General features: G+C 46.2%; 1 protein-coding gene across 4 annotated transcripts in view; it reads right to left on the bottom strand.

Moving 5' to 3' along the window:
* XPNPEP1 (X-prolyl aminopeptidase 1) overlaps positions 1–17,910 on the bottom strand; it is a 54,558-nt gene that overhangs the window by 15,700 nt on the left and 20,948 nt on the right. For all 4 annotated transcript variants that reach the window (XM_070633547.1, XM_070633530.1, XM_070633535.1 and 1 more), the window contains 7 exons: positions 11,642–11,705; positions 10,345–10,449; positions 6,748–6,840; positions 6,272–6,415; positions 4,425–4,520; positions 2,202–2,283; positions 463–673 (listed from right to left, as the gene is read on the bottom strand). In XM_070633547.1, the coding sequence (XP_070489648.1) occupies positions 463–673; positions 2,202–2,283; positions 4,425–4,520; positions 6,272–6,415; positions 6,748–6,840; positions 10,345–10,449; positions 11,642–11,705 (795 nt within the window). The remainder of the gene's footprint in view (positions 1–462; positions 674–2,201; positions 2,284–4,424; positions 4,521–6,271; positions 6,416–6,747; positions 6,841–10,344; positions 10,450–11,641; positions 11,706–17,910) is intronic.

The following is a 17,910-nucleotide window of genomic DNA, read 5'->3' as shown; positions in this document are numbered from 1 at the left end:
GACATCCTCTTACCAGCTCCTACCTAGCTGCCTACCCCTGGACCCTTATTTACTTAATACTTTTCTTTAGGCTATCTTTAAATCAACTTAGTGTATTAAATTCAACTTCTTCTTAAGAAACAATTTTTATAATATATGGTTTCATATGCTAGTTGTATTGTTTCTTGTATACACAAACACTTTTAAAATAGATATATTTAAATAAACCTGGTTATTAATGTGTACCACCTAAAATCGTCTCTCATGCCACATTTTGCAAAACACAGGACTCAATGGGTTCTCAGAGTCCCTCAGACTCTCAATACGGCTCCAGCCCAAAGGGCTTATCCAGGGAGACAACATCTCTGATACAACAGCCATCCTGGAGATCTGCCTGAACAAGATCTGCCTTTAAGACGAAGCTGAAGAGCCTGGCAGCTGGAGGGCGCCAGGGTTTAGATGGGCCTCAGTGGGGATACCAACCTTGGGGATGGCTTCACTCACAGCATAGCTGGCCTTGTCGCTGACCCACACCTTCTCCCTCGGGGAGAGGTCAGCACATAGGGCCTTGAGCTTGCTCAGGATGGACTTGTAGGGAAGCACTTGGATTCTGTATTCGGCTTCCAGGCCCAAGTCCAGAAGCAGGTGTTCCTTCACACTGGGGGTGTCTATGCGGTCACCATCAATGAAGAGCCTGCAGAGGGGCCAGAGGTGAGGTGACAGAAAAAGGAAGGCAGGAGTGAGAGGGTGAGAACATGGACCCACACATACACAACAGGCTCTATCTTCTGGCAATCAAAACCAAGCAGCTTTTCCTTCTTTCCCATTTATTTCCCAAATCCTGCTCTCCAAACTGGGTTCCCTGTCCCTGTGTATGCTGTCAACAGCACCCAATCCCCCAAGCCAGGACCTGGACACTGTCCTCCTTGATGGCCCTTCTTCCCTCCTTCATTAAGATCTTTGGACTGATAGCCTAAATCCCCCTCAAATCTCTCCAGCTTTAGCGGTAGCCTTGCCCAGGTTCAAGCCACTACCATCTCAGACGTAGATTAGTGCCACAACCTCCTAACTGGCCTCCCTGCCTCCAGTCTTCCCTAGCCATCCTTTTATTCACAACCATAACATTCTTTATGACTCACAAACCTGATCATATGGTTCCCTGTGAAAAATTCATTCAATAGCTCCCCAGTATCCTTAGGATAAGCCCAAGCTCCTGAACCTGGCTCACAAGGCCTTCCTTTAGATGGCCTCAGCTCATATTCTGGCCTCAGACTCCATGTCCCGACCACACTGAACCATTCCGGGTTCTCCAGACACACTGTGCTCGCTCCTGCCCAGAGCCTCTGAAAATGCTGTACCCTCCGCTGAGATCACCATTCCCCCGCCTCCTCATCCCCCATTCACCTAGCTGACTCATACGCACCCTTAATCTCTAGTTCAATGTTACTTTCCCTGAGAGGCTCCTATGACCAAGTCTAGGGAGGCCCCTCCTATAACCCAGTACCCATCCCACTGACACTTAGTGCCCACTTATGTGTCCGAATCCCCCGAGGAGACACTCATCTCCCCAACTCTAACCTGGAACCCTGTCTGTCTCATTCACATCAACACCCAACAGAGACCCTAGCACACAACAGGCACTCAATAAATGCGTTGTCTGAATGCAGAAAGCCACCCAAATAGAATAACAATGACAGAAAGGCCCCAAGCAACACTTTAAAAGATAAAGTGACAGTTCAATAAGGCATGACTCGGGGTTTTCCTGTGTAATTTCCAACGACCTTTGAAACAACTGGGTTTATTTGCATTGTGAACCCAAGACTGAATAACTGAACCTATATACCCCTCTGCACTGGCTGCTAGAAAACTTGGAATCAAATGTGTGACCTGAACAAGGCTTTGCAGCAGGAATTTTGTGAACTAACCTCACTTTCTCCTCTTTTGTTCTGATGTCCTCACCTACTTATTGTTTTATCTTATAGAACTATAGACACTTTCATAGATTTCATATAATTTGGGGGATCAAAAGAGAAACAGGATATAAATAAATACCTACTGTTAAGGAAGACAAGAAGGGGAAGGAAAAAAGGCAGGAAAGGGAAAGAGCAGGAAGAGAGCAGCACATCAGTCAGGCAGTGACTGGCAGACCTGGACCAGAAAGGGGAGCCCAGGGCCCCGAGGAGCTATGGGCAAGGACTTTTAGGTGTGGGGCGAACACTCACATGATCGTCTCTAGTCCTATGACTGCGTAGGAGAAAAATACTGGATTGTGCTCGACATCTGATCCTCGGAGATTGAACAGCCCTAAAATAAAAAAACAAACAAGAAAAAAACAAGTCCTTGTCACCTGCCTGACTTGAGATTTTAAGGGGTACCTGGTAGGGGGAGGGATGAGCTTGCTATGGAAAGATCTGGTGTCATCTCTCAGAAGAGCAGGGAGCCTTACTTCATGGTTCCACCTCTGAGCTGCAGTTGCTCATGTCGGCCAAATGATGGCATCAGAACTGTTTCTTTTGCCTCCATATCACTGTCCCAAGAAGGGAATGGGAGAGTTATTAGTCAGAAAACACCAGAAACGCTCTCCAAACAAAGAGTTGAAATGGTCCGCCTGGTGGTGACCTGCCAGGCCTGAGCTTGCAGCAGAAAAACCTCTGGTGCTCCCAAATAAAGGGAAAGGAGCCAAGCACTCTCTCTTCTGAGACAAATGATCCAGAGTAGAAAAACGGAGACCCACCCACGAGGGAGGCCAAATGAGGCCCTCTCAGTAAGAGTCAAAGCGCCCACGGAGGCGGAGCTTCCCGGCAGAGGAACAAAAGCCGTGAGTCAGTGGAGCTTTGGCCCATGAATGAAACTCGAGCCTGCGGCCCACCCTTGGGTCGGCTGTGGTACCAGGGCTGGGTGGAGGACCCACCTACAGCCAGTGTCAGGGCCTCTGGTGAGGTCACTGTATGTTTGAGAAAGTAGAGGGGCCAGCAGAGAGCACAGCTCTGGTCCCAGGGCTTCCAGCTGCCTAACGCTTGCTCTCCAGTGAGGATCAGAGTGTGAAAAAGACCCTGGTGTAAAAAGTACAAGCTCTATTTTCAAATAATGGCTTCTCAAAGTAAAGCAATGAGGCAACATCTTTAACCCATCAGACTAGCACTTTTTTAAAAATGATAGTACCTGGGGTTGGTGGCGGTGTGGCAAGATGGGCACATTCATATACCACTGAACAACTTTTCTGGCAGGTAAATGGCAAGAAGGTCAAAACCCCTACTACATTCATACCCTTTAACTCATAATACCACCCCTAAAAACCAACAAGAAATAGGAAGAAGAAAATCATCAGAAACTAAGACACAGATTTTGATGCACCAAGATTTGTAACAAAATCATGAGAAAATTGGAAATGACCCAAAAGTCATCCTCAGGGGAATGGTTAAGTAAATTTTGGCATAACCATATGATGGGATTTTTACTATTCACTTTAAATTATGCTTATATATGTTTAGAGTATACTAATACATTTAAAAAAATCAAACTACAAAATTATATATGCACAGAACATTAACAGTGGGTAACAGGATTATAGGTGATTTTTTTTCTTCTTACTACTTCCTCTGCATTTTACAGATTTTCCACGATGGAAATGTGTTTTTTCAATAATCAAAGAGAGAAATTAACTTTATATGTTATTTTCTCTGATGCTGAGGTTATTAAGTTAATTAGGGATATAAATCACTGACATATGTGACAAAGCTTTGGGGCTGGAGATTGGAGAAATAGGACACTGTGTGGTAGAGTCTCTTTCTCCAGTGAGAAAATAAAAAGATAAGGCAGTCCCTCTTCTCAGTAACCCTGCGTCAAACCCGGTCAGAAACAGTAAACAGAATAGGAAGGTTCAACCAGATTCCTTTAGATTCTAGAAGATGACAAAAGGTACTGAATAACTGCATGAGGGTGGTTTAAGGTCTAAAGATTGAGAAACTGCTATTGTATCAAAAGGCTTGGTGAAGAACTTCCAGTTGCTGAGTTTTCTGTGGTAGAAATATTTCTAGAACATTCTCACTGTGAAGAACTTGGGGAAAGGTATAAAGAAAAAGAATAAAGAAAGAAAAAGAATCTCCTATGATCCCACTTCTACATCTATAGACAAGAATGCTGACAGACACAAAATAGAGGAAATGTCCTTCCTCAGAGATGTCACAGTCCTGAAGAGACTGGCTAGAGGAAGACATCACCACAGATTTAACATCAACTACTCCAGGCCAGGCTACATTCCCTTCCCCTTTTCCCCAAAATTCTGTCTCTATCCTCTATCTATATATCGTATACCTATTTGGTGCCACAGTCTTTGGCTTATTCTCTGGCCACTCAAAAAGCTGAATGGCACGACCACACAGATTCCCAGAGCACCAAAAGAGAGACTGGGTAACATGCCCAAACAGAGAAACCAGAGCACTCACACGCAATCTCATCCAGGGCAGTGACCACAAACCACACGACATTCCTCTCGGCCATTTTCAACCGAAGGTCTGCAACCTTGTCCTTCCAGGAGATGCCTGCAAGAAACAAATGTGCTTGTGACTCCAGCCCTGGGTCTCAGGGGCCTGCGGGAGCCAAGTGAAAGAACCCATCCCAAACATTCTTAACCAGCACCACATCTTAAAAGAAACATGCTACTTGAGCAGACAGGAGGCCTGGATTCAAACCCTACACAAGAGGTGTGACTCTCCCTAAGCCAGTTGACTTTTGAGAGTCCTGACTGCCTCACCAGAAAAATTAATTCATTTGTTCACCCAACAAATATCTATGAAGCATCTAGACTTCGCAGGCAGAGATATCTGCCAGGCACTGTGCTGGTCACTGCAATTACAGCTCTGAGTGATACCCAGTCCCTGCTCTCATGGGGCTTACTATCTAGAAAGGAAGACAGACAATTAAACCAACAATTGTTTACACTTTTATATAAAGACTGATGCAACAGAGGAAGCACAGGGAGCTTTGAGAACATACTACCCAGAAGAGAAAACTCACCTGGCCTTAGAGGTCAGGGGAATATCACTTACTACTTTACATTCTGGGAGTCATAAGACTCCTCTTTCAGTGCTAAGACCTAGGAATTCCCAGCAGTCTGACTCACTGTGACTACTACTTCCAAATCACACTTGCCCTGTCAGACACAGCTGGGCCTCCCTGCTGCTCCCCAGGATGAAATTGTGGCCCTAGAGCAGCTCACCCCAACACCATCCCAGCCCACCACGAAATAGCACCTGTGATTCAGGTTATAGCCACCCGTGAACAGGGTAGGCATCTATCTTATTCACCCAGCACCTAGCACGGTATCCTGCATGTAGCAGGCGCTCAAGTGTTTGCCGAACAGAAGTCTTACCAGCAATATGTGCTCGCCTCTCTCCTACAAACAATAGGTCAGAGCCTCTGCTTCAGTTAAAAAGAATTCAAAACATGGTGATGGAAAATGTGTAGCTGACCCTGGGCCACTCACTGGACCTACCCCCCTAATTTGCGATACCCTCCAGTGAGGGTGCCACAAGGAAGGCAAGCTGGGGACTGCCCTGACAAGCAAATGCTGCTTTGAAGATCAGCTCAGGAATGCTGTTTCAAACTTGGCTGAGAGTCTGGGCTGTAATGCTTTCTTCCCAGGATCCCTCCGGGCAATCTGCCTACATTCCAGACATCCCCATCCACCTCTCCTCTTCTGTTTCTACAGCAAGGCTCCCTCCCCTGCAGCCCCATCTCCCAGGCCTCTCTCTGCACCCCTCACTGTTCCATAAATCCTCACTTTGGTCTCCTGCAAATGGGTCACAGAACTTGCTCCTCACCTACCACTATCACACAGGCCAAAGAAACCCACCCACGCCCCAAAGCCTCTAAAGCAGAACGTACAAAAGGGAGGGCAGGACGCCTCGGAAGGTAAACCTACAAAAACTTGCAGAAGAAAATGAAATGCAACCTAGAAAACTCTAGGCTCTGTTTCCATACCAGACATGTCACAGGGGCAGTTAGCAACTAAGTGGTAAAAAAGCCTCTCAGCAGCACTAAAGGTCTGCCCGAAAGAACAGTGCAACAATCAACTATGCCAACGGCAGTGGAGAAGTGGCCTGCTTTCATCAAATGCCCCACCTTGCCGGGGGGGGGGGGGGGGGGGGGCGGAATGGGGGGCAGGGAGGTGCATGGCAAAATCCTCCCATCAGCTCAAGCATGGCTGACTCACAGGTCTGGGATGGAGACCATGGCGACAGGTGGAGGGGACGATGGCTGGGGGCCCCACTGGGTGCAGCACAGTTCTGACCTGTGTAATCCAGGCCCAGCGTAAGGAGGGGCTTGCATGGGCGCTCAGGACGGTCTGTCCAGATTTTGTCCACAAGATTCTCCTTGACAGGAATGAGGTGGTGGCCGGCGCTTCTCAGAACCTTGGCCATCTTCTTCCAGTAATCTGGGAAGAAACACGTGGCCCAGCCACACATGAACTGAATGCCCATTTCAGCTGAGGCAGGCAGCAGAGCCTTGAGAGCCTGGCGCCTTCTGAAAGCATCCTCCTGTGGCCCAGAGCTGGCTGTGCAGGATGAGTAACTGTAAAAGGACATCACCACCAACGACCTTCTCCGGCCTCTAGGTCAGAACTCTTCTCCTCACTTTGACCTTTATCGTGACATCAAGTCATGCTGAGCCCCCAAATGTTTCACACCCCACAAGCAAACAAGGAGGATGGAAAGGTGTCTAGAAGCCATTTCCTCACCCAAGCTGGAAGGACCCAAGCTCACTCACCTGTAGGAATGATCAGTGGGTCCACACCAACCCTGGATCCTTCAGGAAGTACACTCACCAGCCAGTCTTCCTGAGTTGGTGTGTCCTTCAGACCTACGGAGGGAGGAACTGATAAGAAACAACTCCCAGAGGGCCCAAGCTCCTTGTCCTGCCCAGGAAGAAGCAATTCACTGAGATCCTGATAGTGGGGTCTTTATTAAGCACCTTCTTTAAGGTAGACTGGCAGCACCTGGAAAGACTGAATCTCCCTTAATCCTGGAAGGCTCCAAGAACTGTAAAACGGTGTATAAGGAAAGCATAAGGTAAAGGTTAAGACAGAAGAAAAAAAAAAAGGAAAGATTTTCATTTGACTCCTGATAAAAACGACATCCTACGAATCAACGAAGCATAGGTACATGGTGTCATCTCGAAGATCATCTCACCAGCCTTTGGTCACTTTACTACTACTCACTTGACGACAATTTCGGGGGTGATTTGGTGAAGGCTGGAATTGGGGGCCTCCCTCACATCTCACACCAGGTAAGGGGAACACACGCCAGGGTACCCTCCCCTCATTGAAAGGCACAGCAGCAGAGAGAAGGCCCCTGCCCCACCACCAGCCTGTCTGGAAGACTCAACAGAAGTCTTGGCGGCAAAGAAATCTTCCCAAAGATTTTAAGGACACACAGGCAGCCGCAATTACCATCTTTAACATGGCTCCCTGCACTCCCCAACTCCCAAGAGCAAACAGCCCTTCTGTTTCTAAGAGCCTAGTCATAGGACACCAAACAAGCTTCAAGGAAGGAACTCAAGTTATTTTTTATATTCCAGTTTTTTCTTTAATCTAAGCCAACATCTTCTATGTTTGGGATATATACTTTTTACCTAATCAGATTTTTACTAAACAATTAATATCTTGGTGTGGGGGCTGGCCCTGAGGCCAAGTGGTTAAGTTTGTGTACTGTGCTTTGGAGGCCCGGGGTTCACCGGTTCAGATCCTGGACGCGGACCTAGCACTACTCATGAAGCCATGCTGAGGCAGCATCCCACATAGAGGAAGTAGAAGAACCTGCAACTGGGATATATAGGTATGTACCGGGGTGCTTTGAAAAAGAGGAAGACTGGTAACAGATGTTAGCTCGGGGCCAATCTTCACACACACACACACACACAAAAATTCCTCCTTAGCAATACTTGGTGTTGGCCAATGCCATGGGTTCTTTAAAAAAGAAAAAAATCCTGGTGAAATACATGTATATTTAGAGTGAAAGTTCAAATATTCTAAAATAGTACTTATCATTACTATTTTCTCTACTGACTACTACTGATAACCACATAACCAGAGAAGGGAAGTGCCAAGGTTTATAAAGAAATGATCTCATGAATCTCAGTTCTAAAAACCTGCCCAAAAGCTGGCACTGAGTTGTTATTTTGCTATTTGATTCTTTCATCTTTTTTTTCAAACCACTAAATAAAGCCATTTATTAATGATGCTTCTCTTAATGTCCCTTGTACAACTTTCACAGGTTGAAGTCATGTCTTTTCCTCGCAGACAGATATTTGGCTGTCAACCCCAGGGATGAATCACTCACCAACCAAACCCACCAGAATCTCCCCACACAGGAGAGATGCCTGAAGAAAGGCGGGCCTAGGGAAGAGACAGCAAACTAGGGAGGGGCTTCAAGGGAGGAGGACTCACCCTCCGGGGCTGCCACATACCACTTTAGGGAACAGGCTGACTGACAGTATTTGCTCCTCTGACGCTCTGACCCCCAAAGAGCAAACAGACCTGACAGCCAGAGATGTGGGCCCCAAAGAGGGACTCCGACACCCCAGGGGCACACTAAATGATCCACTGGGGTACAAGCAGAAAGCATTAGAACATTTATCTGTATTTATTTTTTCTTTGTTCATATTTGAAATACAGATGGACACTAGCACATATATATAACATATAAACAAATATACATATATGTTGAGGATGTATAGGCCATTAACAGAGGCATGCAATCAAAAAGTTTAAAGGCCACAAGCCTATCCATTTATAACAGCCCCACAGCCCCAAATGCCTCTGCATGTATGTGTGTGTGTGTGTGTGTGTGTGTGAGACAGTGAGTGAGCAAGTAGGGGGGACAATTTAGTTGTGGCAATAATCCACCTGTAGCTTTGGTATTTTGTATTTCTAAAAAGATTTTTGAGAAATAAAAATTTAAAATCAGTCCACTGCCAGGACAAAAACATTCCAAATTCCTCCCTGAGACAAACAACAGATATCTACGTATACGGAGAGTGTGGGGTGCACACACACCCTGTCGGCTAGCTGCTTGCATCTCCGTCTCAATTCATCTCAGTGTCAACAGTCCTCTGTCCCCGAACTGAGAGTCTAGTGACAACCTGCTTTCCTCATTACTTCCTACAACAAAGAAGACACATGAGGTGCTTTGCCTCATCTCCTCTTCCTCCCTCAGCCTAGTAGCCCCCTTTTTTCCCTCCTCATCTTCTGTTCCTCAAGTTCAAAATTCAGGAAGAAGAGACCTTTGTACAATCACTAAAACCAAGTATCTAAAGACTATCTTAAAGACAAGGAAAAATACACACAGCACAAAATTAAACGAAAAACCAGAGTACACACACACACTTATTAGTTTATAAACACTGAGCTCTATGCTTTCCAAATATTACTTCTTTAATCCTCACCACTTTATGTGCTACTTACTGTTATCACCTCATTTTATAGATGAGGAAACTGAAGCACTGAAAGTGAAGTAACTTACCCAAGAAAGTTCCAGACCCCTGCTCTTGTCCTGCGCACTGCTCTTCGCCAAAGCTGAGCTGCCAGAAGCGAGTCCTGACCTCACAGAGATCCTCAGGGGGACAAGTTCCTAGCTTCTGTTGCCAGTGGCCCCTCATTTTTATCTAACTCGGAAACGAGGCAGGAAAGAGCAGTGGAAAGGCCCCCAGCGCACAAGTCAAATGCCCTCCAAACTGTGCGACCTGCAGCACATCAACTGTCCTCTCTGGCCCTAGGCTTCCCCTCACTAAAATGAGTATCTTGAACCAGGACCTTCCAAAATTGAACACACAGTGGTGTGTATATACAAGCATGCACACCATTTTCTTGGTTTTCCTTGTGCCACGAACTGCCTCGTGTCCCCTCAAAATTCATATGTTGAAATTCTAATCCCCAAAGTGACTCTCTTTGGAAACAAGGGTTTTGGGAGATAAAGTTAAACGAAGTCACAAGGTCGAGTTCTAATTCCACATGACTGGTGGCCTTCTAAAAAGAGAAAGAGAGATCCCTCTCTCTCTCTGCAACGTAAGGACACAGTGAGAAGGCAGCTGTCTGCAAGCCAGAAAGAAAACTCTCACCAGAACCTGATGATGGGAGCACCTTGATCTTGGACTTCAGCCTCCAGAACTGAGAAAATAAATTTCTGTTGTTTAAGCCACCCAGCCAGTGTTATTTTGTTATGGCAGCCCAAGCACACTAAGACACCTTGGATTCTTAAAAGGGTCCATGACCTCACACAAGGGTTACGATCCAGACACCCTGAGGAGCTCTAGGGTCCCTTCCTAAAGCTGCCCAACTAAGGTTGGGCTGGCCATGCCTCTACACACCCATCTTCATGAGCGTCCAGTTGCTGTCCATCTGCTTGGCAGCCTGGAGAAAGTAGCGTCCATCAGTCCACATGGCTGCATGCTCTTCTGTGATGATGGCCGTGCCTGGAGCAGGGGACCAAAAAAAAAGAGAAAAGTTTCAGACAATCACCCAGAAGCTGCACAAAATGGCAGCAGGCGGGCAAGCACAGTGAGAGGCACCAGGTCCTGTGTGGTTCCAAGCCTCCTACCACTACTCTAGTGGGGCAGATGGGGCCTTGACTCCAAGGAAACCTCCAGGCAAGAAAAGACACCACCACTGAGAACCGGGTGTGGGTCAAGCTCTGAAGAAAACAGTCCTGAGACAGCCTAGTACCCAACTTGTACAGCATGAGTCAAGGCCAGAACAGAGGACTGCAGACGTATGGCCAAAATGGCCTCATAATCAGCAAGACAGAGGTGGAAATGGTTCCTGTGCAGTGATCACAGTGATCTGCTCCACCAGACACCCTAAAGGGGCTCTTTCGCCTTTCCCAAAACAGACCAACCAGACCCTGTGAGAGTTCACGGTGAGTCTGCAGTCACCAGCAGGAAGTTCATGCCTCCCACATCTGCCTGCCTTCAGTTCCCAGGGACCTGGCAGAACTCAGGGCTCTCAGCAGAGGTGTCAGGCAAAACCAATCCTGACGGGCCAACCAACAAAACCACTTACATCAAAGGAAGCAGTGGGCTAACTGTGAGAGAGAGGAGCACTCACCAAGCCTACCTAGCTTCAGGGATGGGAGTCTGAGGGGAGAAAGTGACCCTAAATCTCAAGGGCACAAGAGTTTTGGAAAAGTTAGGATGGGGCACCAGTGTAGGCCAACGTTAACCTTTGTCATCTAAACTGAAAGTGAAACCAGAAAAACCAAAGCCAAGCACTTGGAGAATTACACAGGACCAGTAAGCTAAGGTGGGTGTTACGGGGTGCTGCTAGTGTCCCATTTCTTATTTGGAATGCTAGTTACACAGGTATATTCAGTTTATTTGATATGATTTTCTGTATGTATGTTATATCCAACAAAAAGTTCAAAAACATTTTTTTAAATAAAAATTTTTTAAAACCTTAAAAGCAAAGGCATAGAGAAAAGAGTCACTAAAAGGTGACCTTAGGGAGATGGGGGATGCTGGGAACTCACACCTTTCTGCAGAGGCTCAATGGGGAACGTCTCGTTTGCATTTTCTTTTCGGTTCAAATCACAGGCTGAAACTCAGGACAGTTATTTTTGGGAGTTGAACAAAAGTATATAAAGAACAGAGAGCGAATTTAGCGACTCACCCGCAGAGCCATCAAATCCGGAAACGAAGGCCCGTCGACAGTCACACGGAGCAATGTACTCACTCTGGAAAACAAACAGGACGACAAATTGGACCTTAATCAGTCACGTGTCAACTATAGGCCCAGGAGGGACTAAGAAGGCTGGTGAATCCTTGGCACCTGCCTTCAAGGAACTGACAGTCTAGCTGAAAAGGCAAGCTGAACATTTAGAAAACAAAAATTAGTGCACACAGCAGAAGACCCTATTAATTACAAGCTAAAAGAGCTGAGCCTTTAGCCTCTATTTCCTCACTGGGATCTTACTCAAAAAACAAACCAAGAGCCTTCTCCCTTCTTTGCCACTGACATTTAGGCATCTGTTATTTTTCTGAAAAGTAAGGCTGTATTTCTGTTTTAAGTGTCAATAATTCTCTAATCAGGTATTAGCTTGTTTCTGAACTTCCTGTTTGTCTCCATCCAAAGCAGCATCACCAATTGCTCCCACACTGATCCTGTCCCTTCCTGTTAGGGAACCAGGGGAAACACTTCCTCCAACCCAGGAGGCTTCAGCAAAATTAAACGTCATGTCCAAATCCAGGTCCTTCCCAGCTGATAATCCCTGGCCTCTGAATGGAAGGGGGTTAGGGACTAAAGAAAGTAGGAGGTTCTCATTCCTGGGCAGAGGTAGGAGGCCCAGGCGTGCAGCTTTTGGTAACAGCCAGTGAGGCACAGCAAGTTGAGTAACTTGCCCAAAGTCATAAGCTAGTAAGCAGCAGAGGCAGGATTTGGATCTGGGCAGTTAGCTCCAAAGCCTCGAGTCTGAAGCCCTAGGCCATGCTGCCCCCATGTGACAAATCATCTCTCATTGTCATAACGCCTCTCCAGGACAATGAGAAAACCAAGGTGTGAAGACAGAATCAGTAAGTAACTTGCCCTCTGACAGGCGAATAGCAGGGCCAGGATCTGGTCTGATTAGACCAGAGCCACTGCTCTTTCTACTGTTAGCAGGTTTCTCCCGAGCTATAAGATTAAGAATGTTTCATAGAGAATGACACTGCTATAGACCCCAAGGCATTTGGCCAACATGATATAGGAATACAAAGGTGCCCAAGTTTCATTCCTGCCGTGTAGGTGAGAAATGCCCCTTTTACCAAGGCAGCTGCAATCACAGCCTCACACCAGCCACAGGACCAGTAACCTTGGAGATGCTAAAAGAGCCAGGAAAGAATCTTGACAGGGCTCTGGACCACACCTGCCCTCTAGGAGCCCAGCTATGTGGTCTGAAACAACTCTCATTACCTCTCTCAGCCTCAGTTCCTCGTTTCTAAAACAGGTCATTTCAGATTGCTAAAAGCAACAGCAGGTACACGTTTTATCCCCAAAACATACAGGGACATTTAATGGACAGCACTAAGGACACAGAAAGAAATGGTCACCAGCATCATTTATGAACTGTAGAATCCTCATTTGGTTATTAACCCAAGAATCACTGGGAGCAAGACTGAAAAAAAAGGCAAAAATGGGCGGGAGGAGGGTTCTCACCCTTCTCTTAGGATAGTTGTGAGGAACAGTAGGTTAATGTTTAAAACAGCTCACCAGAAACCTGAAAGTGCTGTGTACACGCAATGGAAGAGAGCTTATTAACCTCTCCTTCCCGAATGGTGAAAAAGCATCAAAGAGGCTGGGAAAAAACAAGTAAAAATAAGTCTTGTGCTAAAAATCATAGTGCACAATGGGAAAGACACAGAGATAACACTCGCAACCAACAAGGAGGTTGCTCCCCTGGCTTGGGGCTCTCCCACCTGTGACACACAGCAAGGACGCTGGCAAACGGCCAGCAGAGAAGATACTGCTGATCTTGGCCCAGTTGGACTCTTCCACTCAGGGACACAGTTCTTGGGGAATGCCCCACCCCTATCTGGGCAAGCCTGAGCAGAGGCAAAGGGCACCCACAGGGATTTACCTAGAGCTGCCCATCAGCAAAGGCAGGAGGCGGGTTTCTCCAAAGGGAGGTGGAATTAACAGCAGGTGGACATGTCTGGTTTGGGATCAAGATGAGGTCAGGGGCAAGAATGTCTAGACATGACCTAAAGTGGTCAACATGCCAGAAAGACATCGCTGACTGAAGCTGTCACCTCCACACCAACAGGCTCAGCAGAAGCCAAACAAGCACTGGGCCCAGGCCTCCCACTCTTCTTCCCCCAGCCATGAAGCTGGCAAAGCCCAGGAATATTCTCTCTAAAGAAGAGCAAAAGGTCTAAAATGAACCAAAGTTGTAGCATGACAGGAAAAAGGCATAAAGAAGCACAGCTGTTGGCTTTTTCTCCAAAACCATCCATTTCTCTCCATCTCTAATACCAGCACTCAGTCCAAGCTTCCACATCTCTACCTGGACCACTGCCCCTACAATCCATTCTTCACATTCACTCAGAGGGAGCTTTTCAAAATATCTGTCTCTCTCATATCATGTTAGCATTCTGCTCAAAACCCACCAATGGCTTCCCATCATATTTAGGATAAAATCCAAACCCCACTCCAGTCTCCAAGGCACCACTTGATCTGGCCTTGCTGTCCTCTCAGAACTCTCCTCCCACTCTCCTGCCACTCCCAATGCTCCAGCTACACCACCCACTTTCCAAGTTCATTCCTGCTTCAGGGCCTTTGCACATCTCTTCCTGTGCCTATAAAAGTCTCTCTTGGAACGTGGCATGGCTCCTTCTCAACATTACATTTCAGATCAAATATCAACTTTGCAGTGAGATATGCCTGGACTACCCAACCAAGTAGCCACCTGGCCTCTTTCACCTCTCTGTATAGCATATTTTTCTAGATGCTTCTCTTCTTGATGAACTTTTTGACATTGTTATTGTATTGCCCTGCCTCCTCCCACTCCCCAGAATGTAAGTTCCATGAGATCAGGGTGTTTGTCTGTCTTGTTTGTCACTGTCCCTGTACACAGCACAGTTAACACAAAGTAGGTCCTCGACCAATATTTGCTGAATAAATGAACAAGCAGAAGGAGAGATGAGCCTTTTTCCTGCAACCTAGTTAAAACCTTAGCCATCTCTTTGAAGATGGAGGACAGGCTACAAGCCTAGAAACCACAAAAGGGAAGGAAATGGCTTCTCCCCCTGGAGCCTTCAGAAGTAACGAAGCCCTGCTGACCCACTGTAGACTCCAAGCCTCCAGAACCATAAGATGATAAACTTGTGCTGTCATAAGCCACTAAGTTTATTACAGCAGCAATAAGAAACTAATACATTATCCAATAGGAAAGGACCAGAAGGGATTATAACCGAGGTTTCAAACTTAAATGACTTAGCATACAGGCAGGTAAACCGAACAAGCAAAGCAGGACAAGGGGGTATCTTTCCTAGAGAGCTGCTCCTACTCAGCTATGATTCCTGTCATGCTGGAATGCAGGCCACACACTGCCAACCTTCAGTATTTCAGGAGCAGCTAAAAATATGTGTGTTATGAGAGATGACCCAGCTTTTAAATGCTGGCATCTAATTCAAACAATCAATAATACACAGCCAAATAAAGCACATCTGTAAACTTTGGGGGGAAAGAAAAGCCTTAGCTACCTCTCAAAACCCAGCTCAAACGCGCCCTCTTCCACAAAGCTTTCTAACCCACTCCAGCTTTCAGAGACATCCCACATCTCTGAATTTTACAGGGCCATCCACACTGGCACTTATCCATGCCCTGCCTTCGATGATGATAACCAATTATATTGGCTAAGATGTGTTAAACATCTATGAGTTGCCAGTAACTATATTCATTTCCTCTAATTCTAATCCTAACAGCAGATCTGGAAGGTATCATCCTCCCCACTTACAGATTGAAAAAAAATGAAGCTCAGAGTAAATTACTTACTTCCCCAAGGCACCAGTGCTCCAAGTGGCAGAGTCGAGATTTGATCTCTCAGGTCTGACTTTCAAAAGCCCAGGCCCTTGCCATGCTGCCAAGCAACCTGTTATTCTGTACAGAGACTGTGCACATCTGGTCTGCACAACTGGATTATGAACTCTGAGAGAACAAGCAACACAAGTATGCTCCGTATCTACCTCTACCTGCGTCAACCACAAAATAGACTCTCCTAGACTCAAGAGTCAAACCTATGTTCAAGCCTGGCTCCCCCCATTACCAGCTGGGTAAATCTAGGGCTCAACTTCCTCATCTGTAAAATGGGGATGATAATAATGCCCACGTTGGAGGGTTGAGTTGTGACATAAAGCAATTAGCACACACTAAGCTTTTGATAAACTGCAGCACTTATTAGTAATGCACCAGGCAATGAGTTAGATTCCACAGGAAACATAAGAAAGTTTTCTTCTCAGAGTAGACAATCAGCCAGCAAAATAAGTCAGATATCCATGAAACGTTAGCCCTAATAAAGAGTCACATAAACTATGCTGAATATGCAATACGGTATTTGCTATCGTTTCAAGGATGCTCAGATCTGCCTTGAATCCATGGATAGGCTGAGCTCAGAGCTTTGACCTGGGCCACCACAGATAGGAGAGGAGAAGCAGGAGGCAATCCAGAGAAGGGAAAGGTGTGAGAAAGTGCAGAAGCAAGAGGTCTGTAGGGAGACAGGGAGCTAATAAGCCTGATTACTGGGGCAGAAAGTTGAAGGGAGTGGCCGCAGAGATTCTTGCCAAAGGCAGGCTGAAGACAATGGTCAAGGACCTCACACATCACAACTAAGAGGCTTGAACTTTATCCTGCAAGTTCTAGAGACAGAATAAAACTTCAAGAGGGGGTGATGACACGACCAGAGCTGGATTTTAAGAAGAGTGGGCCAACATGGCCACACGCAGATGGAATAGGGCAAGCAAGGATGATGGCTGAGTGTCAAAATAAGCGTGTCTAAAGTTATTAGGGCCCATGCTGGCGTGACATCTTTCCACCTCTCCAACCCTTCACCCCTGTAAGCCATGAGCCTGGCACAGGGCCTCAGACATATTGGGTTCTTAACAAAAACAAAACCAAATGACTAAATGGCTGTGTGTCCACAGGAAGTCCCAGAGGTTAGACTGTGAATGAAGACAAGGGCTACCTGTTTCTAAATATCAGGTAACTCCCAGTCTTTGGTATTTTCTTCTGTCTTAAATGAAACCTAGTCAAGGTATGTGGGAAAAACAGACAGCTGTCCAAACATTCACACCAAACATTTCCTTAGTGTACAGTTACTAGAAAATGGTTTCCCATCCAGAACTTCATTTCCCAGGCTTCCTTACATCTAGCTGAGGTCACACGACTCATTCTGACCAATGGAATGTGGGTGGGAGATGATTTCTGAGTCACGGCAAGTTAAAAATGGGTATGCCCTCTCCATACTCCTTCCCCTTCCTCCTGCTGGAATGGTGGCACCAAAGGATGGAAAGAGCCTGGATCCCTGAATCACCTTCTTCCTAGTAGAAGAAAGTCACCCACCAATCAGGAACACCTACTCTAGACTGCTACATGAACAAGAAATAAGGCTCCATGATACCAGGCCACTGAAACTTTGAGCTGTGTTAACACACTTAGCATTACTCTAATTAATACAATAGATAAAATCACTCTGGGATAAAAATCACTACTCTACCCCAGGAGAGAGCCTGTTAAAGAAATACAAAACAAAACAGGAAGCCGACTCCAGGAGGAATGGGAGTAGGATCCAAAGAGTTTGGGAAAATCTGACTCATGTCTTCCAGTAGGAGGAACCATAAACAGCCAAAAACTCAAGTTGGCAGAGTCACCCCTGACAGAGCGTGACCCTTTGACTAAGCTGAGCCTAAGAGTGGAAATATGGGGCCTTACAGATGGGAGGATGAAGAATTCAGATTTCTGCAAGTTGGTGCTGGCAAAGCTCTAGCCCCAACCAACGATTCTCCTGGTTTGAGGCCAGTGGTACCCACACATCTCAACATTTGATTTAGATGATATATGAAAGTATCCAGATTCCCAGAGAGAATGGACAAATCCTCACTGTAAAAGTCCCCCTGGGCCCAGACTCATTAATACCACAACACTTGTGCTGAGTTTACAAAGAAAAAACCCTTAGAGTTGCAGAGGACAAAGAGAAGCAGACCCCTGAAGTGCCAAGTCATTGCGCAATTATGCATTTGGGGTGCGTTTTCTCTGTAGCATGGAACACTGTGTGGGTGTGTGTATTTGTGTTTTGGAAAGTACACAAAGGAAAGAATTCAAGATTCCCCTTCATTTCTCCAACTCCCTCCCTCCCCTATCCATAGGAGAAATTCCATCAGCCCTGAATCTAGCCTGAAATGAAACAATTA

Source organism: Equus przewalskii, chromosome 1 (assembly GCF_037783145.1).
Source record: "Equus przewalskii isolate Varuska chromosome 1, EquPr2, whole genome shotgun sequence".
NCBI classification, from domain to species: domain Eukaryota; kingdom Metazoa; phylum Chordata; class Mammalia; order Perissodactyla; family Equidae; genus Equus; species Equus przewalskii.
This window is presented reverse-complemented; position numbering and strand designations above follow the sequence as displayed.